Below are 25,992 nucleotides of genomic sequence, written 5' to 3'. Positions count from 1 at the left end.
GTTGTAATATAGTGTTTTGTTGTAAAGTGTCCTGCTGTCATCAGGGTTGTGAAAAATGCAAACTTGGTGGCCTGTTGGACTATTAGAAAGTTGAGAGCTTTATAAGCCCTATTTATGTATTTATTTTCTCTTAATATTAAAATATACCTAATGTAGCATTAGAGAAGCACAAGTAATTGGATCACTTCACAAAGAATAGCGTATCAACCATGCACATGCGTCTAACAATTAAGCGATTGATAACAATTATATTCTGGGGGGATTAATCTTTAAAAGATAACAGTTTCCAAATAAAAAGTAAATCGCCGACAACACCATAAATATTCCACAGGCCATCAACTCAACGCTAAACACAATCTGGGACGTGGGGTGCACCGCGACACAGTGGTGAGAGGCTACAGCCGAGTCAGGGTGCCGAGCAGCAGACATCCCCACTCACCCAGGCCGATCCGCTTCTCCATCCAGGCCAGGAGGTCCTTGGCGTAGCGGCACCACGTCTTGGTGTACTGCAGGGCCATCTCCACGCCCCCCCTCGCTGCGGCACAGAGCCAGGTCAGCTGTCCTGGGCTGAGAGGGACGACATCTCCATCACTAGCGGGCTCTCCCCCGGGCCCCGCACCCGCCCCCAGCTAAAGAAATATAGAGCCCCCACGTCACGTCCCTCTCTCGCCGAAGAGAGCCGCGCGTGGCTGGATCCCCTCCGCATCTACAGGACTAGGTACCCCCACCGGTTGGCCGTGTCCAAAAGTGACGGAGCAGTAGCGCGCTGGTTGATTATGAAAGGATCGGATCATTCGGGTGTGCAGGGAAAAGGTTGAAACTCAAACCCAGTATGGGAAGTAATGCCTGCATGTGGTAAGTCTATCTGGCTCAAAGTCTCCTCCGCTGTGTGTGTGTGTGTGTGTGTGTGTGTGTGTGTGTGGTGTGTGGTGTGTGTGTGTGTGTGTGTGTTCACTTCCTGCTTCATCTCTCTACTGCTTCTTCTTCTTCTATCAGCTGTCCGTCATCGAGCTGTTTATCGAAGACAGAGGCCAGCGCCGCGGTCTGAGCAGTGGAACAGCGATCAGAGGCGCACCATGCCACCGGGCCTGTCCCTAGTGCCGGTCATGGTGGGTGGTTGTTGCTGCGGTTTGACAAGCGCACCACCCACCCCCACCCCCTTCGTCCTCAGAGACCCAGAGTGGGTGGGGTACACTAGGTTGGGGGACAACCCTCTCGGTCTTCGTCTTTCCTTCCCTTCCCAATCTCTTTCTGTCTCTCATGCGTCTGGGTATACCGACAGGGATCAAAACAAGGAATGTTTGTTTTGAAGCAAAGCCTTGGTGTATCTCCGTTCTTTTATAAGAAGGTTTAAGTATAATGAGCTTCAGCCTCACCATCCCAAGCGATCAAGCCACATCTTTACGTAGCTATACCGAACGAGGCGAGGTCGTGATTGGTCCCCGTTCTTTCTTAGATCCCTATCTTTTAGAACACAGCATACAACTCACTTCAAAGTTCCTATTTGTATCGAAAAGCAACAACTAACAAAAGTCCAGTTTCCGGAATAAATCCATTTATGTCCAGATTGTGCGGTAGGTTGGCTTTCAGGTCCCAGTGCATCTCCAGATCAACCTTAATTCAAGGCCGTCATTCCCAATAGGCAGCCTCCCAGAGCTTTCTGCCCCGTCCCAAAGAAGCCTCATGGGTCTGGGGATCCGGGATTAGCCCAGTGCAGGTCCAGATTTGTGGGCTGTCTAGGCTTTACCTCCTGTGGTGTGTGACAAAATGGCTGCTTATAGCCCAGTAACAGCGGTGTTGCGGGTGAGGCGTCAATCACTAGGAGGGGAGAGAGCTTGTTTTCCATCCATCACTTGGAGCACAGATCAAACGCTGAGTGTGTGTGTGTGTGTGTGTGTGTGTGTGCGTGTGTGTGCTTGTGTGTGTGTGTGTGTGTGTGTGTGTGTGTGTGTGTGTGCGTGTGTGTGCTTGTGTGTGTGTGTGTGAGTGCGTGTGTGTGTGTGTGTGCGTGTGTGTGCTTGTGCGTGTGTGCGTGTGTGTGTGTGTGTGTGCGTGCATGTGCGTGGGTGTCGCAGGCTGTGAAAGCTGTCAGTTGATGTTAGGAGTCAGAGAAACAGATGAACCACGTGTGTGTGAGACACTGACCCTCGGTGAGAGATCTCCTTGCCTGGCAGCCAATAGCAGCATATTGACCCTGTGGCACCTCCCACCCCCTTTGAATCATGACATGCAACAGAGGCTCAACTGAGCTGGGTTTCCCAGCAGGAAGCTATGTGGATGGGGGCAGCAATGTTGTGAGTGTATATGTTTCACTGCCTGCTGGAAGTAGCGTTGTTACAACATCGTGCTGCATTTCCGTGTGACTGATCTGTTTCTCTTACTCTTGTTCCTCCACAGCAAATGAAAGACTATTAAGGGTCACGGCATCGGAACTGCCTGCCGACTAACAGGAAAAGGCAAAAGGCAAAGTCAGGCTTTTTGGTCCAACAATATCTGACGTATTCTACACAGAACTCCCCCTGGTTGACACCAACTTAAAGTAGACAGCCGAACACACTGGATTCACTCTTTCATCTCCCCTCTCTGATTTCTCCACCTTCAGACACACACACACACACACATGCACACATGCACACAACCAGACAAACACACACACACACACACACACACACACACACACACACACACACACACACACACACACACACACACACACACACACACACACACACACAGACGCACACACACACACAAACACACACACACACACACACACACACACACACACACACACACACACACACACACACACACACACACACACACACACACACACACACACACACACACTTCCACACACAGAATTCCACACACACACACACACACACACACACACACACACACACACACACACACACACACACACACGCACACACACACACACACACACACACACACACACACACACACACACACACACACACACACACACACACACACACACACACACACACACACACTTCCACACACACACACACACTTCCACACACAGAATTCCACACACACTTCCACAGACAAAAACTCCCAAACCACCCGTCTTTTGACCAGAGAGAAAAGACGGAAAAAAAAGCGGAGGGAGCAGCAGCTGTCGTTTTTTAATCCCAGTCTTTTATCCTCTCCTGCTCTAATCTTGTTAGAACAGAGCAATTAGTCCACGCCACTAACGATGTGAATACAACCCAGCCCTGGGGGACGACAGACACACTACTAGCGCTGTCATTGATGAAATGAGGGAGAGAGAGACACACGCGTTTGTCTCTCATCAATGACAGCGCGGCTGTCTGCAGTGATACACGTTAAACCATAAGCATCACACACCCGGGCTTACTGGGCCATAATGGAGTTTCATTTGCACGGTTCAAACTCGATTAGTGGAGCTTTATTGTCCCTTCAGGTGCGTACATAACGACATAGGTTTAATTTGTGTAGATTTTATGCCCATGTACAGGTAAACATAAGCATATGTATGCACGCACGCACGTCTGCACACACAGACACACAAACTCTACATACTGCTACTATACCTGATTGGTTCTCGATATCTGTGGGATCAACGCAGATCTCTATGGGACATGTATCTTCACAAGGCTGGGGAAATAGAGAACAAACATCAGAATGCATCAAACACTATCCGCCAGAAAATCCAAATTTGTACAAACCCACAAAGAAAGTCTGTCTTGCAGTAAATTCATAACATTAACCTTCAACCTGCACTATGTATGTTTTCTACTGCAACAATTTACTCCATTAAAAAATATATATGAATAAAATATATGAACAAAAAGTTTTTTTAATTTATTTTGTCTCAGGAATATCGACGATAGTTTTATCTGGTCCACTATTGCCCCCGACACTGTGGGAGAACACAAGTAATCCTGGTAACTGAGTCATCTTACAGACACGCTGTCCTGCTCCATGGATTCGCTTCTTTCTGTAGAGATGGATTCGGGGATGGATTGGGAGTCAGGTTCCAGCTCCTCTGAACTAATGAAACAAGTCAAACGTTAATTATGGGAGAGGTCGAGGTCCTAATAATACCAAGGGATTTAGAAAGAACACTGACGTGAAGTCTTTGCTTTCCACATGGTGAATTTCCCTCTATGACATCTAAGATTGCCCAACTTTTTCATTCATAACAGTTCCGATGCTGATCAGTGAACAGAGGACATAGTTTCATATAGGCCTACAGCCATACCAATATATTTTGTGCACAGTAAATATAATATTGAAAAACTATTCATTCATACAATGAATATAACAATACAGTAATTAGCTCCATATTCTGCAAATGTTACCGTCATCAACAATATGAGCTGGAAGTTTGTATTTGAGGAAGTCTCACTGACTGTATTGGTTGTAGTTCCTGAATCAGAGAAAATCCAGTTTCCTAATCTAGGTAAAACTGTTCATGTTATCCAAAGAAACAAACAAATACATTTCCTTCCAAAGGGATTATTATTATAATTTCAACTAACAATTCTTTCAACATCCAACTCGATATTATCTTCACAAACATGATGGTCGACAACATCCGAACAAAAAGGGATCTCATGTAACTGAAAGTGCTCCTGAGTAAAGTTGTAATAACTATATAATAAAATAATAATAATAAAAAATAATACCCACAAACCTTTTATTTGAGAAACTCAAGGATTCTACTTACGAAATAGCCAGGCTGAGGTCGAGGCTATCAAATTCCCTGAAGATCTCGCTGTAGCGCTTGGGAGGCGAATTAAAAGCTACCTTTAGTGTTTCTGAAATGAAAATTAGACCCTTTCATTAACATGCAATTAACATTAGCAATCATTTTAAACAGCATTGCCTTAATAATGCCCTTCCCCCACCTCAAGGCAAAATACAGTACTACTCTTCTTTGACTCAGATGGTCTCAACTGGTCTCAACTTCATGGCCAGAACATAGTCTTTAAATTCTTTGTGCGACACTTAAATTAAGTTGAGTCAAAAGTGCTTGTGAAAGAAACCATAAAAAGTAATAATAGTAGTAATATATATATATATATATATATATATATATATAGACACATTTTACGAAACCTTATACTTTGTGTCACAGAAAGGGTGTGAGTTCATTTGATTTATAACCGTATGTAGAAATACAAAGGCAATACATGAGTCAATGACTTGACGATGATGCAACGACTCACATAAAAATGTGTCTACTATTTATTTCTATCTAAATTATATCTAAGCACTCCTTTTGCCCCGCAAAGATAAAAATCTTGGTGTATTTCTGTCTTTATTTAGCTTGATGCCCAAATGAACTGAAATTAGCGTTTGCTTTGGAAGAAGCGGTTAAATGTTTGACAGCAGCCTAACACAAGACTTTGAATGCTGAATATCTGCCACTCTCTCTCTCTCTCTGAAGCTGTCTCAATTTGGGTCAACCACATCCTGCTTGTCATTTATATCATGTTCTGTAATGCAGCAGCAGCAGCACAGTTTCAGACAGTCTTGTGAGGTGATTTTGAAAGACGGGTACTATATTTCCTGTAGAGCTACCAGCTGAAAGTGGCCGACAACCACTCTGTCAATCAATCTATCAATATTCTGATTAAAAAAATATGACTCTTGCAATATATTTTCACCTTAAGTTCAGGGAAAACACAGTACTTTAAGAAGGGTTAAGAGGGTTCTTAAAACAGACAATATACTCTTTATGAAAGTAGACGTGTCTTTTGTTTGATGTTAATACAGAAGTTGAACAGCAACAAAAAAAATGTAAATAGAAGGGGAGGCCGGGGAGTGCAACCGTGCCGACTAAGAGAATGTAACCGTACACACACACACGCTCCCTCACACACACTCACACTCACACACACACACACACACACACACACACACACACACACACACACACACACGCTCCCTCACACACACTCACACACACACACACACACACACACACACACACACACACACACACACACACACACACACACACACACACACACACACACACACACACACACACACACACTTAGATAACACACACACACACTTAAATAATCTCTCAATTAAAATTTCGAAACAATAACAGCTCCTTTTCAGCCAACGTCCTCGTTGCGTGGCTCACCTGACTTTTTGGTCGATCCTTCCTCTTCCACGATTGTTTCTTCTTCCATGTCTACACCATCAAGAGTCTCCCCACCAGCCGACACACTTAACCTGTACTGGCAGGAAGGGGTGTCAGATTTGGTTGGGGGGGGAGGGGTCAACTGTACCAAACACTAGAACGTATCGGCAGACAAGAGTAGTCGTACACACTGACTGGTCGAAGGCTATGGCGGTGTTTGCAACCCCCTGCGTGGTTGCTAATCTCTATTTTTGCTGCTCTCGATAGTAACTTCCTCTAAGGGACTGAAGGTTGGCCAATATGTTTTCACCACTAGATAGAGGAAGTGTAGAGCGAGTTTCTCCTCTGGGCGTAGGCCACACCTACCCCACAGGCCAACCCTGATGAGAAGATGCTACGCAAACCGCAGAGGCTTTGTTTTTCCATCCTCTCTGGGAGGCTGGCTAATAAATGTGCACACAGAGAACGATTGCAAGTTCCATACAATGATGGATCATAACTTATCCTCTGTCTGGTTTCTTTTGATTGTTTGAATTGTCGGAGCAAAGGTCATGCCGGTGCACAGTTTAAGAGGTTTCATATTCAATGAACTTGCTCACCTGACGCAAGGTTTGCTTGCGGCCTCCATGTCTACTGAAAGATCTGCGCAAGCTACCTGGTTGGTGCTGCAGAAGATGACGCAGACACAATTAGTCAACATTTAGGTGTTACGAGCAGTGAGTTTAAAAACCGTAGGGCTTGCGATGCAAAGGTGATACGAAATGGATTGGAAGAATTGAGTTAAAATACTTGGCGTTGTGTATGCCATAGTGTTGGTGACACACAGGTTAGTTGAAGTGCTAACTGCGTGCACAATTGCATGTTGCAGTGCAACAGAGTACCAATAGTCAAACTTCCATACCACTGTCCGCTATGCAATTCATTAATAAAAATCTAGTGAGGGACACATTCACACTTCTTAAAACAAAATATTTTATTCTTTTAAAAAGGCACAATCGCAGTCTTCTATTGCATAGGATTCCCATTGTCAAACACTCCCACTCAGTTCATGCATCAGTAGCCACCTCCAACATAGAACGATTGTGTATTTCCGTCTAAGTAAATAACATGATCCATAACTTGAGAATGGGCATAACGTTAAAAAAACAACAATCACTTCACTTTTGACAATGCTTTTGCGACCTGAATATCGTGATGTTTCCCTTCTCAAACTCACTTTCAACCGACGCGCAGAGAGAATGCGACTCGGGTGAAAGGCCAGAATGGCTAACACGTGGCCGAGAAGGCCTCTTTTGTGGGAACTTTAAACACTGCTTTGGATCCTACTCCTCCCAGACCACGGTGCGGTGTGGACACACGAGATCGGTCTGGGCTGGAACCACCGTGGCCACGGGCTGCAGCCTGGCGTCCGTCGGAACACCCAAACAGCAAACAAGTGGGGACAGCACTACGGAGTCATGCATGCCACTATAATGCTGTTAATGAGTGAGTCGTTAATTGTCGGATCAAATTGCGCTGTAAAACGATGTCTTGTTCGAAAGCGGTTCTTAAAAGCGGTTCTTAAATGCAATCTCATGTTGGAAATTGTGTTCTGGAAATAAAACCAAATTAAAAAAAAAAAGGTTTACAGGATAGTAAAAAAAACAAATGAACTGAAACATGCAACATTTTCACACTCAATCTCTTTGGACAAAGCCCTTGCAATACATCTAGATTAACACATTTATATAAACAAAACACTTCTCTACTGCACTCTTCCATTTTGATTCTGCTGAATGAAATGAATGACGAAATTCATAAATTCAACGCCTGGATTTAAAGAAAATATGCATGAGGCGTGCAGATTTATTCATCTGGTAAGGTTCATTAAGTATAACGTCGGCTAATGTTCAGGCTCTACTCTGTATGACAGACATGACGGGTACTGCAAATGCCATTACAAACGGCAAGTCTAGTGCCATTATGAAGTTACGCCTCAAAGTTGACCAAATAAAAGAAGAAATACAGCCAGCCACTAACCTCTTTCTTTTTTTGCTCTTACTTCTAGTCGCGTATTGAAATTAAATTAAGGCACCCCCCCCCCCCCCCCTCCCCGCCCATACAAGGAACACGAATGCCGCAATCCATGAGCTGGGGGCGTAAAAAACAAAGGAAGATAACAGGATTAAAAAATAAAAACAATAAAAACGGAGTACCATAAAACTAACAAACAGAAGCCCCCTGCTCGAGAGCTCCTCCTCCTCATAGCTCCTCCTCCTCATAGCTCCTCCTCCTCATAGCTCCTCCTCCTCATAGCTCCTCCCTGGCGGTGCTGTCCAGAGGGGACTGCAGGACGTCCGAGTTCTGGGCCTCTGTGCTGATGGCCGCCTGCTCCTTGGTCTTGCCGGAGCGGGCGCGGTCCCAGTCGGTGCGCACCTTCTCGTTGTCCCACACGGTGGAGGTCTCCGTGTCGCTGATGTAGCCCGGGTCGCCCGTGTAGTGGGACGGGAAGACCAGCAGGGGCTCGGCGGAGAACGCCCTCAGGTCGCGGTTCTCAAACTCCTCCATGTACTCCGAGCTGGTTGGGGGAAAGAGAGGGAGAACAAGAGAGAACGAGAACGAGAGAGAGAACGAGAGAGAGAGAGAGAACGAGAGACAGACAGACAGACAGAGAGAGAGAGAGAACGAGAGAGAGAGAGAACGAGAGAGAGAGAGAGAGAGAGAGAGAGAGAGAGAGAGAGAGAGAGAGAGAGAGAGAGAGAGAGAGAGAGAGAGAGAGAGAGAGAGAGAGAGAGAGAGAGAGAGAGAGAGAGATGTGAGTGATCTCCACACATCCACACGTCGTGACGTCGTAATGCCTCGGAAAAGGCACCTGGACGTCACGAAAAGACTGCGCCTTGAGTTCGGAGCAAAGTAGAACGTTCACAAACGTGGAGGCAGAGACCGGCAAAAAACATAGGATCTGACACCTATTTCTCTAAATGACGGGCTTATTTCTGTCTATTTTTGTCACAGTGTCAAAATGGCATAATTACTATGTTGAAGATCACACAAGACAAAGCCTACACAGGGTGTTTGTTGAACATGATGGGCAGGAACTCGTCCACGGGCAGCATCCTCTTCAGCGGCTCGGCTTTTAGCAGCTTCATGGCCCCCTCCAGCGACATCATGTAGCCCAGCGTCCAATAGGAGTAGTCCGCCTCCACCAGGTTATGAATATTAGGCACCGACTTCTCCGGGCGGTCCACCTGCATACGCTTCCGTCCGATGTAGCTGTTTGAAAAGAGAACGGGGGTGGAAAGGGGAAACAACGTGAACGCTGATGGGCGGAGGAATGGAAAATTCCCCAGTGGGCGGAGTTTGGAGTTTTCCCCGGTGACTCGTAAAAAACTAATTGACGTTTGAACGAGCTCACATGCTGCTCTAGCCCCTTCAGGCATCGAGAGTTATGTCCCCTTAACTCAAACTGCAGAGACCAGCTCCGGCCTGATTCTCTAGTCTGGGCCAAAGGGTGGTTAACATCACCGTGTTGCAATGCACCTTAAAAGGTGACATATTATACCACCGGGGGTGAATGTGAAAAGCCATTACAAGCCGTTTTGAAAATCGGCCTCTTCTTACATCACAAGTGTTCGCGTCCGCCTAGATGTGTTCTGGATAGATCAGTCTACCAGCCTACCCAGTGGTATAATATGTCACCTTTAACTTCGTCACTGCTTACTAATAAGCATGTCTGAATATGTTAAAAGACGTTTCTAAAAAAATAAGAATCCCCAGGATGATTTGCTAATCACTGACATGAGGTCCCAGCGCAGTCCTTCCCTGTCCACCTCGATCATCAAGTTCTTCAGGCGCCGTTTGAAGAAGATCTCGAAGCGGAGGTCGTCCTCGATCACCAGGGACGTCTGCAGACCTCGATCCACGATCTAGGGGCCAGACACGACACACGACGGGGCTCCGTCAGCGAGCGCCAATGAGGGCAGTGAACGCATCCAACCAGAATTAAACAAAAACTACAAATCGATTTTGACAGAGTGCATAGGAGCCATCATTTCATTGAGAATGATTGGGATACTTTTTGAGGGGTAATGTGATAGGCTTTTTGGTCTTGCACCTCTTGCCAGATCTTGTAGTGGGAGAGGAAGCAGCCCAGCTCTCCCTTGGTCAGTGGACGGCCGTGGTAGGGGTCACTGTACCCAGGAAGCATGTGGATGCCCATCGCATTGATCTCACTGATGTTCATGGCTCTGTGACAGACAGGAGGGAGAACATACAACATCAGGAGGGGAAATAAAGCAGAATGGTAAAGACGGAAACATGAAAAATAAATCTCATTTAAGCACATAGCAGACGCTTTTATCTAAAGCGACTTACAATAAGTAAGAAACTTGAAAAGAAAACGTACTTTCCATCCACGGCTTCGATAACCTTTGATGCGATTTCCTGCTCGTACAGCGTCCTCAGCATGCGTTCTCGGCGGTCTGTCCTCTTCTTCAAGTTTATCATGAACACCTGCACACACAGCACAACAAACCAGCACATGTCAGCCCAGACACTCGCCAGTAGATGGCGACATTCTGCAAAGAAAGTGACAAACTCTCGGCATTTGTTCAGTGTTCATCTTCACAAAGCCCCCACTTTACTCACCTCGTCAAAGCCCAGTTTGTCTGGCTGTTTAGTGGGGGGAGGAATGTATTTCGAGGGCATCACTGGGGGGTGTCGCACTATGTAGTGAGAGGGGAAGATGAACACAGAAAGGGTCAACAGAAATGCATGCTGGGAGACAGAAGTAACACGAAAGCGTTGAGAACAAGACTGCATCTATGGAAGCCCCCGTGGGGTCAAATGCGTGCCAACTCACCATTAACCTCCAGCAAGGAATGCAAGAAACTATCCGCCTCGTCCTTCAGTGAATTGTGAGCCCGTAACGGAACCGGGAAGTAACCGAAGGTCTCTTGGTTACATACAAACATTTGTACATCTGCAAAGAGAAAATGTCATTTGTTTTTTGTTTCTTTAGTCACAAGTTAACTCAAGGCGAACAGCACCCAAAGGGGGCTTTTTCAGGGGAACTGCAGTTCATTAATAGATACTTCAAATTTTGGTATAAGTACCAATAACAAGTAATGTACATATGTAGTGTGTCAAACATAAACATGGTCCAACCGAGACACACAAGGTGGACCGTTCATAACAATGTCTAACATGTGATAAACATCAAACAGAAACAAAGGGGAAAACAAGGCATAACAAAAACGATAACGATAACCAAGGCCTCAGATAAATATATGATTCACATCTAACAATAACATGTGATAACCAAGGCCTAACATTAACATAAACAAGGATATACACAGTCGAACAGAAACAGGTGATAAACATGGTACAACATACCCATCCGATAAACAACGTCGGAAGTAAACATGTGATCAGCATGGCATAACACATTAACGGACGAATCCCCCATACCTGCCATGCGGGCGGAGAAGGCGAACACGATGATGTCGTCGAAGGCCCAGCTGTAGTCCGGGTGCGGCGGGTGGAAGGCCAGCTGCCTGGACGCCTCCTTCCTCAGGTCGATCAGGAAGGTGGAGTGGACCATGGGCACGGCGAAGCAACCCCTCCGCTGCTGCTTCCTTATGGGAATGTAGGCCGGCGTGCGTTTATAATAACCCTGCAAGAGGGTAAATGGTTAAATGGACTGCATTTATATAGCGCTTTCACCCAAAGCGCTTTACAATATTGCCCAAACCTTCACCGTTCATGCACACACTCACACACCGACGGCGGTGTCAGCCATGCAAGGCGACAGCGAGCTCGTCGGGAGCACTTAGGGTTAGGTGCCTCGCTCAGGGACACCTCGACACTCGATCCCCGAGGAGGAGCCGGGGATCGAACTAGCAACCTGGCGGTTACCAGCCGACCTGCTCTACCTCCTGTTTCTACTCTGACAGGAGTGGGACCAAAAACAGCCGAGAATTCTAATATCTCATCAAAGATGAGTGAATTCAGATACAGGTTATTTAGCAGCGTGCAAGAGGTTAAGGCTTCTTGCATTGAGAATGCCTACAGGTAGGCAGCAGACGTTGGCTGTCGAACACACTTCGTTTCGGATTAGCATTCGAAGACGCTGGTCACTATACAATCCTGCCCGCCTTTTCTCATTAAATGACCCCGATGGACATGAACTAATACGCTTGACCAAACACACACAGTACCTGGGATGTCATACCACACCAGAAGTTGGAATAGGCAGCGCGCGATTCCAGCATTGGCGCAACGATGGTCTTGTCCTCTTCGATGAGCTTCCACAGGACTTCCGGATTGATGAGGAGGTTGTCACAATCCACGGCCTAAAACCAGAAAGGAAAAAAAAAACAATAGTTTGAGAAAGTTTTCTTTTTCAAAAGAAAAGCTGATTTGAGTAGAAACAAACTGAATACAATAGTCTTTGGATGTCTAAAGAAAGTGGTATGATTGAAAGAACATATGGTCTCTGCTGATATTAACAATAATGCTTGAGCTTACGAAATAGAAAAACGGGATTACATTAACAGTTTGAGGGTTTATTTTGAGTTGAGCTTTGTAGCGAGTTTTACTGGCCTCTCCTTGAACTGCTGGCCTCTGCTTGAAACTTGAATCAAAAGCAGTGAACAAAGGCGGTCAGGACACCCATTCAGAGAGATAAAATTGCACAAGTTGCAAAGAGCCACGGACCTGAGCATTCATCAGAACCGCGCCATTGTAATGAAAGTAACCCAAGAAGAACCAAACCCTGCCTCTGTGCCCGTTCTCCATCAGCCCTAGACAGCCCCATCTGTTATAATGTGCAAAATGTTCCCCCCCCCCCCACCCCCCTCCCACACACACGCACACAGACACTCACACACAGACAGACAAAAAGGCACTCACAGACAAACACACACACACACACACAGACCCACACATGCACACACACACACACACACACACACACACACACACACACACACACACACACACACACACACACACACACACACACACACACACACACACACACACACACACACACACACACACACACACCAAGAAGTAGTCGGCCCACATCTCCCTGGCCGAGTCCAGCGCTGCTTGGCGCAGCTTCATCACGTGGGCGTAGCGTAGGTTGGTCCACTGCTTCGGACTGTCCCCGTCCGGATACTCACTAAAAAAACAACAACAAACAAACAAAAACACAAAACAGACACACCGACACAAAGGGGAACGTCAACACCTGGCATTGTCGCCATAGGATCCGTGTCAAACTCTCATGTAACGCTAGACTCGCGGGAACTGACCTGGGCTGCTCCTTCGGCCTCCATTCCACATAGTGGTAGAGGTTCTGGACCGTGGTGAGCCAGTCTCGGAGGATGGACGTGGTGTTGTCTTCGTTGTGATCCGTTGCAACCCTGTCGCGTGAAAAAAACAAAAGTCATCTCCATCAATACCAGGAAAGTAGGCTTTGAGCTACACATTAAGGGGGCCGGCAGTAAGAGACTTGCATGCATGGTGTTACTATAGCGCTGAAGCCAGACCGGATTCGAGTTGAGACTTGAACCGATTGAAAGAATAAACCACGAGGCTCAAAGAACAATAGTTCTCAGTGGGCTTTGTGATAGTTTATCATCTGTGTCTCCCAGGAGGACACGCCTAGACAAAAATACACTTTTATCCCGCTGTGGCACTTCTGGTTGTCTTAATTCTAGGGGGATATGATCTACTTCTTGGCAATGATCCAAATGACATTAGGAGAAGTCAAAACTGCCGGGTCTGCAGTTATCTGAGGACGGGGAACAGGAAAACAAAGAAGGCAGGATGTGTGTACATGTGCGCAGTGCGTCAACACAGCCCTGGGCAGACGGGCACATTCGATTGAATGCCGTGTGGATTCTAAATCAAGCCACATGTTGGGCTCTTCTCATTCCATTCGCCTGGCTCTCTCGGTCTATGTGGAAGAGGAAGGGGCGGGGGAATCATGTTACAACTCGACAAAATCTCTGTCTCTCCCCCTCTATATACAGGAGTCTGTAGCCTTTCTATGGATGGCAGACAGCCAAGTCAGGTTCTCCCCGCTGCTGATGTCACATCAGCCCGTGAGAACACTGCAGCTGCCCACTAAACCATCTATCCCCTCGCTCCCGGCTATCCAAACGCCAGTCTCCCCTGACCGGTTCGTGCCCGGCTGCCCGCACAGCCGTCTTCTGCCACGTGCTTGACTCTCTCTCTCGCTAGAGAATCTGTTTTTGCATTGCTATTCCATGTGTTAACTTAAAAGGATGCAGGCATGCATGCATGCAGTGTGTGCATGTGTTTACAGAAGCAAATGGTATGCATTCCAAATGGTTTGGTGAAGACCTCAGCGTGCAATGTTTACGAGATGTGACAGTCGTTTACATTTGTCCCTCGGAAAGCCCACAGCTATGTGTGCTGGTGTGGTTTCACCTATAGAACCTCTTTTTGTGTAAAACAAACGTATTAGGAATAAACAAGTAAAACTGAGATAAATATGGGAAATTGGACGCAACAAAAAAACTATGTCAAAGACTTAATCTCATTTAATCCATCGCCCTCCATCAAGCTTTCAACATTTGGTTGTTTGAATAGGTCTATGGCTGGTATCCACGGGTGCATTAAAATTCTACTGCCTTACTTGCCTCAGGGGACGTCTTGCAGCTCACAGGTGCTGTGCATTGAGGAAGTTAAGGAAGTGCCAAGGTTCCTCTCTTTTAACATTTGTGTGCATACAACCAAATACCATTCCAGACATTCCTTTCAACACTCGTGCATACTTGATGAATCCTCTTCATATGGTATCCTATTTAAATTATTCAAATGATTATAAAAAGGTAAAACTCCTATCCATTTAAAATGGGTTAGGGTCATATACAAACGGATTGGTTAGGCTCTACTGAGCCTATATGGAGAACCCTAACACTGATTTACCAATGCAGTTGAACAGTGTCGAACTATAGCGCCCAATGAGATATGGGTGTGTGTGTGAGTGGAAACTTGGTGGAAGCTAGGACTCTTCTACACTGAGAAGTGGGCAATGGAAGAGATCCCCATCTTTGAAAAAGTTTCATTAGCACCCCTTCTGGCTATATACAATGGTCCCCACCATCTGCCCTCCACGTATACACATAGAGGCATACGGGGCTTGCTGTACGCAGTGTCTGCGTGAGAGCTCATCGCTGTGACTTTACATGGCCGGGGGTTGCAACATATTTAGTCCCACCATATTTAGTCCCAGGCGTTAATTCATGGATCTAAAAGTCTATTCATTTGAATCCAACACTTGTCAGGACGAAATATATGAAGTAGAACGTAGAGGGAAGAGTTGACTGCACATGACAGCATTAACTAAGCGCTACATTAAAGTTAGATCGACGAGACCTAACGGCAACGCACAGCATTATAATAGGCTTTCCCCCCCTACTGGAAATTATTCCACTACGTGTCAGTAACCAAGAGATGTGGTTGTGACTAACATCGGTACCGTTACTCTGCACGTAGATCGGTTGTAGTTATCCACTTCAGGACTTACCATACAGCTAGACGGTCCTTCGGGTAGTTAAGACGTTCGATACCCCCTAGGAAGTAAGGCAGAGAATGCTCTGCGTTCCGGCATATGAGGGCGATAAGAACCCGCGGTGCCAGAATTGGAGATTCGGGGCTCCATCGTTCCTCTGGAAAATATCCCCAAGATGGTCTGCACGCTAGGTATGCGAAGATCAGAGCGCCGTACAGAGAAATAAAGCGGTGCATTGCCAAAATACACCAGGAAAAATAAATGATAGAAAGATGTGTCTGAAGTCTTGTAGCTAAGGATATAGCTTCCAAATGTACCCTTTCTAGGCTCACAAGACCATCGCTATAACGCTAATATTCTCTGCAGCCCTCGGATGTGACAACACCGCCAAGTTGTACTTTAAAGGGGACGTCCCGATGTACTCTTAAAGGGGATGGACTTTGGAGCCCAGTGCAGTTTGATTAGCAACTGTAATTATACAATTAGACCTGCCAAAAGAACATGAACGATCTTGATTTAGTGATTTTTTTTTAAAATATACACAACTGCACGTTCTTCAAAACTTTTAATGATTTTTTTCAGTTCAGACCAGCTTTCGACCAATGATTAGAACACACACACACACACACACACACACACACACACACACACACACACACACACACACACACACACACACACACACACACACACACACACACACACACACACACACACACACACACACACACATTCTCTCCTAGAGACGGACTTTGACACTTTGTTTGTTACAACTTGCATATTTAACAAAATGTACATTCTGTCTCAGTCCTCCAGGTAGCAAAGGAGCAAACCCTAAAGCCGTGCGCCTGATCCAGGCTTCTCTACGGTGATCGTCAGGTCAGCAGCAGCCGGGCCATCGATGAGCCAGAAGAGCTCTCCTTCAGTTGGCAAAACCCGGGCTGCGGGGAACGCTGGGCCTTCCCGCCCCTCCAGCACTTCCTGTGAACAAAAAGAAAAGAGAGGCTGAATGTCCCCATTGCTTATCGCCTGTCAGTGATTTTAATCCTGTGTATAATCACTGTCTAAACACATGTTTACGCACTGTATAAACACGAATTTGGACAGTGTTTCCATCTGATTCTCTGTAATAAACAAACTTAATATCTCTTTCCGTCGCTTGGACGAATAATGTAAATCACAACCATACTGATGCATACCTCCAAGTAACAGCGTTACAAATTGTTACACAGTTAGTTACACAACGAGTTACCTTCAACACGGGCGCCTTGCTGCCACCCGTCGACACGAACACCACACAGAGCGCCGAGTTCACCGCGGGAAGGGTCATGGTGACGCGTTGTGGGGGGGGCTTGGGGGAGTCGCTGATGGGGGCCACGATCCTCGCAGTTTCCTGAAATAGGGGAGAATGCAACGCAAATGACCGGGAACCTCCCTCAACAATTCTCTCATATAATCCACAGGGTCCGTATAGTGTAGATCCCATAGCTTTGTTTAAGACCCCGGCGAACGTTGCCAGGGTCAAACCCAGGCCCGCCGCTCCCTATACGCAGAGTGCGCAGAGTGCGTAGGGCACCAAGTACCTGAGGGGGCACCAAAAATTAAGGTTTGTAAAAAAACAAAAACATTTTTGAATTAAAATAATGTGTAAATTAGTTCTGAAGAGGCCCACCGTTGTTTGTTCCCCCCCCCCCCCCCCCCCGCCCTGGTCAATCCCCAATGTCTGCAGATCAAGATGACCCGAATATGGAATAGTTTGAATAGCTCTTGAGCCGTTTGCTGCCACCAAAATGGAAGCATGAAAAGCACCACACAAACTGAAACATGTATCTAACGAAGCCATTCTCCAGTGATAGAAGACAACATTTTGTTCATAAATGTGTTATGCGCACCCATAATGAGAGACATGCACTCGCAAGGCCAAAGAATGTCTTTGTGGCAAGTGAAAGGGAGTGACTGAGAAGGGCAGAGATTATACATATTGTTGTGAAATGGCACATAATCAGGAACCACAGCAAGGAGTCACAGCCAATGGGTGGTAGGGCCTTAATGAATAGGTGGGCAATGCAATCTGTTTCACATGTAGGCTCGCATTGAAAGACATTTGAGATTCGACTTCAAATGCTGTTTTATTCCCCCTCTGAAAACAGAATAACTATGTTAGTCATGGTTAAACATGCATTTTCATATTTTGGGAAATATCCATCCAAAAGTGTTTATAAACATACAGAAATAGGTTACATTTGGAGTTAGTTTTGTTCACTTATGTTCCAATTGGATATATCATTAGCAAAATACGAGTTGAAGTCAAATGGAGACTTTAAATGTGCTGCAGGTTTAGAAAGCAACGAGCAGGCCGTCACAGGGCCATGCTTAATGCTAGGGTTGAGGTTAGCTGCACACTGGCAGAAGGGCATCTCGTTCCAGTCGACGGTTCCAGAATGACCGGTTTTGAACGGGCAGCTTTGGAGAAAAGTGCACACTGTAACGTGCCTCTTTAAACATGCATGTACTCATTATCCCTTCATTTGGAGCCAAAACTAAGCACTCGTGAGAGTTTTTTTTTATCTGCATTCACATCGAGGTACACCTTCTCTATAGTTTCGTATCCCGACAGTGGGATAATTGGACTGGAACTGTGCGCAGGAATCCTTGAATTTACCGAGCCACATTCACAACAGTGTTGCTGAGCATCGTTCTCACCTCCAGAAGAGGATGGCCTGGGAAGAGGGAGCAGGTGTGGCCGTCTGGGCCCATTCCCAGCAGCAGCATGTCAAACACGGGCTTGTCGTTTCCGGGGAACACCTGCCGTGTTCAATAGATCCAGAGCACTACTGTGTCACCAAGTCTACGGACAATAATACAGTTGACAGGTACGAGACAATTGGAAAAAATGATGTTTGCAGCCGTACCTCCTTCAGTTTACGAGCATAATCCTCCGCACACTCATTCACTGGCAGCGAAGAGTCGATGGACAGGATCGCAGTCTCTGGGATGTTGATCTTGGTGAACAGTTGATTCTGATCCGACGCACGCACACGCACACGCACACACACACACACACCAATTGTTTTTAGATTCAGTGCTATGCTGTGTATATCATTCGAGTGAAACATGACACATTTAAACATCGGGCTTTACCTTGTAAAGCCCATAGGTGCTCTCTGGGTCATTGGAAGGGACCAGCCGCTCATCACAAAACCCGACCACCCACTTGCTGCAGTCCAGGTTGGGCAGAGCGGGCAGCTCCTTGCTCAGCATGGACACCAGGCTGCCACCTGAGAGACCCAGGGTGAAGCGACCACGCGATGCAATGGCCTTCCCTGCCCGAGATGACACGAGCTCAGCCAGCACTGGGCCGAGCTCGGCTGAGGATGGGAACACCACAACTCTTCTGGCTGCCATTGCGAACCGCTCTGCTTCCTGCAGATGGAATAAATAGGTGAGTCTTCTACCTAGTTGGGTTAAAGTCTGAGTAAAGGGAAATGGTTATGGTGTGTTACAGCAAAACGTTCAACACACAAGGAAGTAGATCTCGGAAAGGATTTTGCAACAGCTTATTTTGCAACAGAATACCCCTGTGCTCTCAACATTAATGTATAATACCGTACCTGTTTCATCTTAACGTTATTAGTCAAATACAATGTGGCTGTGGTTTAAGTGGACGCTCTATCAACATCCACTGTTATAAACAAATGGATTCTACAAACTCCATTCATGCACCTATCGTGCATGACGTGCATCTAGTATGTATAAATGTCAAACTGAAGATGCGGTAAAGCCTGATTCTTTCATTCTCAACACATAAAACGCATGCTGATGCAACAGGACGAACAATCTCACACTTATAAACTAGTTCCCATAGAAATAAGGAATACCTGCTGATAAATCCTGGTTGGAGTAAGCTGAATGCTGGAAATATCTGTCGGCAAATCGAATAGACTATTCTGCTTCCTGGATCTACTTCCATTAGCCAATCATATAGGGGATTCAAATGACGAAGCGCTGTGAGACAATTGAATAAGTAAAATAAATAACAACAATTTATTTGCTTGAAAAACTTGGGAATAAGAACAAGGCTTTCGTATAACAGTATTTCTAGTCGAAGGAGTCGGACGTTTAAAGCCAGTGGGGTCGCCGCCAACCTGTATTGTACAAGCATTAACTTGTTGAAACTATTGCGCCGCTGCGCTCTCTCATGGCCACATAAAGTCGGTGCAGGTGTCGGTGTTTTAAGCAGGTCTATAGAGGCCATAGGTCTCGGTTGTTAAAATTAATTTATTATCGTTATGTGTTAACCTCAAAACACGAGAAACCTAAAAGGACGACGTCCTACGTCCGATCCTAGGATACGTCCGATCAGTTTATGGTTATAATAAATTAATCCCAGGCCACCGTTCAGATAACAACATAGGATATAATTATCAGTTAGTCGGTAATCACCTCATCAATTCAATGCCACGTGGTTTGACAGCAATGGGTTGTATTGAGCCAGTGATGGAGCCGCATGCCTTTGCGTTGAGGAGAGTTTGTTGCTGTTTGGTAGCGACAAGGTTCCTACTATTTAGGTCCTAGGCTATATTTGCGATTCTCCTCCGCTCCGATAGATGGAAACGATGGCTTTTTTGACAATTGGCACTAAACGCAAGCTCTACTTCAAGTAGGACATTGTCCTATCGCAGTGTAGCCTATTCTAACAAATATACTTTATATCAATAACAGGACTGCTTCATCCGACAGTAATTGCAGTGTAACAACCCTCTTCTTATATAGGCTACTAACTGTTACGATTTTATCATGTCGACAAATTTCTCTTTTAACTCACAGCTTGTCTCTATCATGGATGCGTTATCCAAAACGGCTGTATTGGAAATAGGTAAACTAGTCCAGATCGAATCAAAGATGCTAAAAATAGAGATTAATCGGGGACGAAATGAAATCGCATCACTCACAGAGAAATTGCAGTTGATGGAGAAGCTGCTTTGGATTGCCCAAGGACACCGGCAGGACACCGCGGGACGATCAATCACACGGGATTCAGAAATAACTTGCGGCGAATTAGATGGTGGCGCTACAATCCAACCAATAAAAAGGTAGGAAGATCCAACAACATTAAATCCACATATACTACTACACTATAACACCTTGCAATAACGGCACGTTAACTGCAACATTGGTTTGCCTCCTGTACTCTAGTGAAAGTTTACAGGAAAGCATATGTCCCTCCACTGAGACAACTAATGAAGATGAAGAAAGCTTTCATCAAGTAAGTTTTACTATTTAGTTGGTACCACTCTGATTTACGATAGGCCTCTGTTTAGTCAGCAGACCATGTCATGTGTTTCCTCCCAGCGGTTCACAGACAAATCAAAAGAACAGCCTGTAATCAGCGTAATTAAAGAGGAGCCACCCGAAGAGCAGACCTCTGAATTAAGTACACAGCAAGAACTAGAAACCGATACAAGTGAGTAACCTGATATATAAAATAAGCAAAAGTGTGGAATGTAAAATTGACAAAAGTGTGAAATGGTAAACAAGTCAGGTTTGCAATTATTTTATATATTGCATTTAGATAATTTGTTACTTTCAACAGGAGAAGCAGAACTGCAAACCCAACCTGAGAAGAGGTGGTCAGATGTTCCAATTCATCCAAAATCAGCGTCAAGTGTACAACTGTTCATTCCCTGCTTTTCCATCACCCAGACTCTTGCCTCATCCAATGCGGCTGCACCAGCAGGGTTCCAGGAAACCCCATGCGATCAGAACCCCTTGCTTAGGCCAACACCTGCCTCACACAACAACAACAATAACAACAAAATGGACACTAGTGGGAGGACACTAGTTTGCCGGAATGCGGCCTCCAAGGGCCTGGGCCCGGCCAGGAGCCTTGCCCCAGCCAAGAGCACAAGGATCCAGGGACTGCTGTGGAACTCTGAGATGGCCAAGAGGTTTGGTTGCGCTCAGTGCGGAAAGAGCTTCCGCTGTTTCAGCCAGCTGGAGATCCACCAGCGGAGCCACACCGGGGAGAAGCCTTTCAGGTGCACGCTATGTGGGAAGCGTTACGCGCAGAAGGGCCACCTGTACACGCACCAACGCACCCACACCGGAGAGAAGCCGTACGGCTGTCCCATCTGCGGCAAGGGCTTCATCCAGAAGTGCACCCTGGACATGCACCAGCGCACGCACACCGGGGAGAAGCCGTTTGTCTGTGGTCAGTGTGGTAAAGGGTTCACCAAGAATTGTAATCTCAAAAAGCACCTGGCCGTGCACGCGGACGTGGTGGACGGACACTCGTATAACGGGGAATCGATAGCCAGACATGGTCGCCCTGTTGGATTAGGACCAACCAACACCACCACAACCACCACCACACACATTTCTGTCACTCAATTTTAATTTGTCAGCGTTACACGCTCAATCACATTTGACCGAAAATAAATTAATTTGGTTCTACACTTTGGATGTCTTCTTTTTGTGATGTATCAAAAGGACATTGTGTGTGAATGTTATTGTTTCCCCTCACTCACCTTCACATTCTGATAATTATGAAGTTTATTATTGAACCTGTTGACAAATATATTCATATTGTAATAACATATTAATAATGTTGTCATATTTTGTGAACTACAAAATGTACACAAAATGACAAATAATTGATTAGAAAATAATGAATATGAAAGACAAAATACATTAAGATTATTACACAATAATAAACACACATATACATATACAAATATGATTTATAACTATATCCTATATGCAAATTGTATTGAAAGGCCATTTGGCGTCTATGGAGAATACTATCATGCAAATGTTATCAAGTGCTACCGATGCATGGTCTCATCAAGTTACCGATGGTTAGAACGAAGACGAAAATAGCCTAATCATCGACCAGTCCGTTCTTAGAATACATCCCATAGACCAGTCCTACACATAGCATCTTTCCCACAATCCCTTGCGGCAGCAGGCTTCTGCCAGTCAGTTGTTTCAGAAGTAACGTTGGGTCCGCTCGATCTGCAGGATTTCCCCTCAAAAAATATTATACAGCGAATTTGTCAACATGATGTGCGACACCACTAACAGAAGTTTCAGAACTAATCTGGCCACTATTTTGGAACAACTGACCAACGCAGCCTTAGTTGAAATAAGCAAGCTTGCCGATGACTGCTCCGCCGTCCTCCACACAGAGATATCGCAACAGAAGAGTGAAAACGATGCATTAAAAAAGAAATGCTATTCACTTGAGATTCAACTGAGGGCAGCCAGAGAAACACAGCACTATCCAAACGACACTCTTGACCATCGACCGAGTGGGACTCATGGCCTGGAAAAACGTGTACAAGGTAGGTATTGAACAGTGTGTAAGCTACAGGGCGACAGAGGTGGGGGTGGCCATTCTTAATTTACATCCATGGGGCTGGCAACCCCCAGAACGGCCTCAGCAACCCCGGGTACATGTCGATGTTTTTCCTTTTACACATTACAACGGTTGATCTGATGGATAGTGGATCTAATCGATCAAAATTTGATTAGACGACTAGTTTTACTTTGAGAAGAATTAACTTCTCAATCAAGCATAATATAAACACACACACACACACACACACACACACACACACACACACACACACACACACACACACACACACACACACACACACTCACAAATACAAACATATTTAATTAATACTCGGCCACCTTGTACTAGTGTTGCACAATGTTGTATCAAAAGGACCTTAAATAAATAACACCTATACATAATGCCATCAAGAACATATTCTTTCTCCACAGTAGGGTAGCTTACTCAAACGAATTCATTGTTTCTTCACTGCAAGCTGAAGATTTACACACATTTCTCGTTTATATAGAGCAGCAACAGCATCCCCCAACGATTGAAGGCATTTTTGGAAAGGACTGGTGCAGTGACCTATGGAGAGAAGAAAGAGTTGCCACGGAAAGGAAAGAGAGAATGGAAGCTTCTGCCACCAGAGAAGTGTTACCACAGGTACTTAATTACAATGGGCCCCTTTATAACAATGATGTAATTAATAATATCAATTGCAGTCATTTGCATATATTACTTATATGGGCCTGTTATATTGATCTACCATGGGTGTAGCTGTTCGAGTGATCAACGGTTTGGTTCGGTTTACGGTTTTTGGTCGCTGTTTTCGGTTCGGTACCATATTTTCCCCTAAGAAACAGGGGTAAGTTTGGGTTTGGCAAATTTATAAACCTCAGGATGGACTCAATATGTCAGCAAATGCCCCGTTCCTTGTCTGCCCTAACATGAAAGAGTATAGACGGTGTGATAATGAGTTGTCCCATAGGTTTTTTATATCTTCATCCTTATATCGATGTCGTGGTGGTAAAATTTTGGCTGAAGGCTATATGGAGAGTAAATCAGTGTGTTTATGTTTAGGTTTATCCCATGCGAGCCTCGCACTGGCCAAAAATACATTTGGATGGTTTCGCCATCAACGGCTATACATGTTTGATGTGCACCTACTAGTATAATGTGCATCGATCGAAGACGATCGCACATTGATCGGCCACTTTTATTTTGGCTTTGCATTCGTCCAAAAAGAATCCTAATGTTCCCAGACGTAAATGGCGCAGACGAATCTAACAACTGCTGGTGCTCACCCTTCTATACCTTTATGATCTCTACTGACCAGCGAACACTCAGCGCTGCACTCACTGAAGTTATTGATGGTCATTATTGTTACTGGCTGTGTTTAATAGCAAAGAATAATAAGTCCAGCTATTATTAAGTAGCCGATCACTGTGTATAACAACAACTATACTACTGTGATTCCAAAATGTGCAAACAATTATATTTGTTTTCTCAGCAGTACCATATTTTTATCCGTCTACTAATAACTATTGTGTTATTTTTCTGTGCATTGCAGGCAATAAACCTGATAGACAGTGATCCCGACCTAATATTTGTGAAAGAGGAGGCATACGATGACCAGCCAATCGGCCAACAGATGAGAACCAGGGATCACAGAAAAAGTATGTTCCTCTTGATAAACCCCCCCCGAAAAAAACGAAATCAGAACCATTGCTGTAATCATATGTACTTATTGAAGCGTGTGCCGCGTCCATCTTCACAGGCGGGCCTACGTTCGAGGAGAGCTCCCTTCACAGAACCGTCCCCAACGAGCTTCGCCTTCACGCGAGAGACTTGCACAACTTCACCATGAACGCCAACAGCCAGACGCAGCAGCAACCAGGCACACAGCCCTCCGTGCCGCTCATAGAGCATCTGATTGCAGACTCTGGGCTGAGCACCTTTGTCGACAACACAAACCCTTCCCAAGCCACCGGGGAATACTCCGACTGTATGAACAATGCCCACAGCAACGCCAACAACAACGCCAACGCGGGTAAACAATTGGCTGTGGACCAGCGGGTTAGGAAGCCACTGAAAACCTTTGAGTGCCTGTTCTGCGGGAAGATATTCAACTATCTCAGCAGTTTGAAAGTACACATCCGGAGACACTCTGGCGAGAAGCCCTTCAGTTGCCCCGTTTGTGGGAAGAGGTTCGCTCAAAAAACGTATCTGAAACTACACCAGCGAGTGCATTCCGGGGAAAAGCCTTACAGTTGCCAGCAATGTGGCAAAAGCTTTTCCCAGAAGAGCTCCTTGAACATCCACTTACGGACACATACGGGAGAAAAGCCCTATAGCTGTGTTGATTGTGGGAAGAGTTATGCGTACAAGTACGGTTTTAATCATCACCAGTGTTTTAATTGATCTAATTAAAAGCTGCCGTTTGTAAGACATGAGCTGTAAGGGGGATCAGAAAAGAGCATCATAAACGCGCCTCTCTCCCCCCCCCCCCCCCCTACCTCCTCTGTAGCTATACCATCTGGGAGAAATCCCCTGATTATTCAGAAATATAAATATTTGAACTGACCCAAAACCGAATTTCTGAGAAGTGTACCCACACGTCACTAAAAGTTTTGCAACTATATAGTATTGAACTATTGAGCTAACTATATAGTAGTATAGCATGTGTTATTGAAGTGTATGTATCTTAATATATGAGAGTAATGAGTGTTCTATGATTGATATTGTATTGATGCACCCAGAAGAAGGCATTATATCACGTTTACACTGCCAATTCCTATTCAGAGTCCTCAAACCGAAACACAATAAAATGTGTTACACTTGTGATGTTAGATTAGTTATATGTCTACATTTAAATAATAAAACCTTTTTTGTTTTGACACCCCTGAGTCTGGAATTCATGGTCACACATATACATATATATAACAACGTAGTTGAAGAAAATAATAG

General features: G+C 45.3%; 4 protein-coding genes and 2 long non-coding RNA genes across 9 annotated transcripts in view; 2 read left to right on the top strand and 4 right to left on the bottom strand.

Annotated features, from left to right (window-relative positions):
* Positions 1–518, bottom strand: part of gmip (GEM interacting protein) — a 7,524-nt gene extending 7,006 nt beyond the window's left edge. The window contains exon 1 of the mRNA XM_060075089.1: positions 440–518. Within this exon, the coding sequence (XP_059931072.1) occupies positions 440–518 (79 nt within the window). The remainder of the gene's footprint in view (positions 1–439) is intronic.
* A 619-nt stretch (positions 519–1,137) lies between these two features.
* LOC132446512 (uncharacterized) lies at positions 1,138–6,500 on the bottom strand. 2 transcript variants are annotated; one of them, XR_009522895.1, is made up of 6 exons: positions 6,346–6,500; positions 6,155–6,246; positions 4,724–4,814; positions 3,957–4,044; positions 2,556–3,648; positions 1,139–2,519 (listed from the first exon to the last, which is right to left on the bottom strand). It is a non-coding gene; the product is annotated as an uncharacterized LOC132446512 (long non-coding RNA). The 2 variants fall into 2 exon arrangements; XR_009522889.1 differs by having other exon boundaries at positions 1,138–2,519; positions 6,155–6,454.
* LOC132446527 (uncharacterized) lies at positions 5,499–6,058 on the top strand. The gene is made up of 2 exons (XR_009522906.1): positions 5,499–5,743; positions 5,825–6,058. It is a non-coding gene; the product is annotated as an uncharacterized LOC132446527 (long non-coding RNA).
* Positions 6,501–7,109: 609 nt separating the features above from the next.
* On the bottom strand, positions 7,110–16,098 carry colgalt1a (collagen beta(1-O)galactosyltransferase 1a). The gene is made up of 12 exons (XM_060036801.1): positions 15,699–16,098; positions 13,453–13,563; positions 13,202–13,319; positions 12,352–12,486; positions 11,603–11,807; positions 10,995–11,114; positions 10,781–10,857; positions 10,539–10,645; positions 10,248–10,380; positions 9,932–10,059; positions 9,200–9,406; positions 7,110–8,711 (listed from the first exon to the last, which is right to left on the bottom strand). Exons 1-12 carry the CDS (start codon positions 15,917–15,919, stop codon positions 8,444–8,446), a joined length of 1,830 nt encoding a protein of 609 aa, XP_059892784.1. The 5' UTR covers positions 15,920–16,098; the 3' UTR covers positions 7,110–8,443.
* A 133-nt stretch (positions 16,099–16,231) lies between these two features.
* pgls (6-phosphogluconolactonase) lies at positions 16,232–20,770 on the bottom strand. 3 transcript variants are annotated; one of them, XM_060036831.1, is made up of 6 exons: positions 20,636–20,770; positions 18,825–19,106; positions 18,597–18,703; positions 18,387–18,492; positions 16,936–17,076; positions 16,232–16,664 (listed from the first exon to the last, which is right to left on the bottom strand). In XM_060036831.1, the coding sequence occupies exons 2-6, from the start codon at positions 19,086–19,088 to the stop codon at positions 16,518–16,520; spliced, it is 765 nt and encodes a 254-aa protein (XP_059892814.1). In that variant the 5' UTR covers positions 19,089–19,106; positions 20,636–20,770; the 3' UTR covers positions 16,232–16,517. The 3 variants fall into 3 exon arrangements, with proteins under 3 accessions (XP_059892814.1, XP_059892806.1, XP_059892820.1); XM_060036823.1 differs by lacking the exon at positions 20,636–20,770 and adding an exon at positions 19,562–19,780; XM_060036837.1 differs by lacking the exon at positions 20,636–20,770 and adding an exon at positions 19,562–19,771 and having other exon boundaries at positions 18,387–18,488; positions 18,596–18,703.
* On the top strand, positions 20,091–25,924 carry LOC132474405 (zinc finger protein 84). Its single transcript, XM_060075072.1, has 8 exons — positions 20,091–20,776; positions 20,880–20,949; positions 21,036–21,147; positions 21,256–22,076; positions 22,681–23,026; positions 23,552–23,688; positions 24,596–24,701; positions 24,803–25,924. Exons 1-8 carry the CDS (start codon positions 20,481–20,483, stop codon positions 25,444–25,446), a joined length of 2,532 nt encoding a protein of 843 aa, XP_059931055.1. The 5' UTR covers positions 20,091–20,480; the 3' UTR covers positions 25,447–25,924.
* The last annotated feature ends 68 nt before the right edge of the window (positions 25,925–25,992 follow it).

This window comes from Gadus macrocephalus, chromosome 2 (assembly GCF_031168955.1).
Source record: "Gadus macrocephalus chromosome 2, ASM3116895v1".
Lineage (NCBI taxonomy): Eukaryota > Metazoa > Chordata > Actinopteri > Gadiformes > Gadidae > Gadus > Gadus macrocephalus.
Note: the sequence above shows the minus strand (reverse complement) of the source record. Positions and strands in the feature narration are given on the sequence as shown.

Coding starts and splice junctions, on each gene's coding strand:
- colgalt1a (XM_060036801.1), bottom strand. CDS start 15,919: ATGCACCGCTTTATTTCTCTGTACGGCGCTCTGATCTTCGCATACCTA. Junction 13,320..13,452: donor AGGCCGAAGGAGCAGCCCAG/GTCAGTTCCCGC, acceptor TTGTTTTTTTAG/TGAGTATCCGGACGGGGACA. Junction 11,808..12,351: donor GGTGTGGTATGACATCCCAG/GTACTGTGTGTG, acceptor ACCCTCTTGCAG/GGTTATTATAAACGCACGCC.
- LOC132474405 (XM_060075072.1), top strand. CDS start 20,481: ATGTCGACAAATTTCTCTTTTAACTCACAGCTTGTCTCTATCATGGAT. Junction 23,027..23,551: donor CCTGGAAAAACGTGTACAAG/GTAGGTATTGAA, acceptor TCGTTTATATAG/AGCAGCAACAGCATCCCCCA. Junction 24,702..24,802: donor AACCAGGGATCACAGAAAAA/GTATGTTCCTCT, acceptor CCATCTTCACAG/GCGGGCCTACGTTCGAGGAG.
- pgls (XM_060036831.1), bottom strand. CDS start 19,088: ATGGCAGCCAGAAGAGTTGTGGTGTTCCCATCCTCAGCCGAGCTCGGC. Junction 18,704..18,824: donor GCACCTATGGGCTTTACAAG/GTAAAGCCCGAT, acceptor GCGTCGGATCAG/AATCAACTGTTCACCAAGAT. Junction 17,077..18,386: donor CAGGCCATCCTCTTCTGGAG/GTGAGAACGATG, acceptor CCCCTATTTCAG/GAAACTGCGAGGATCGTGGC.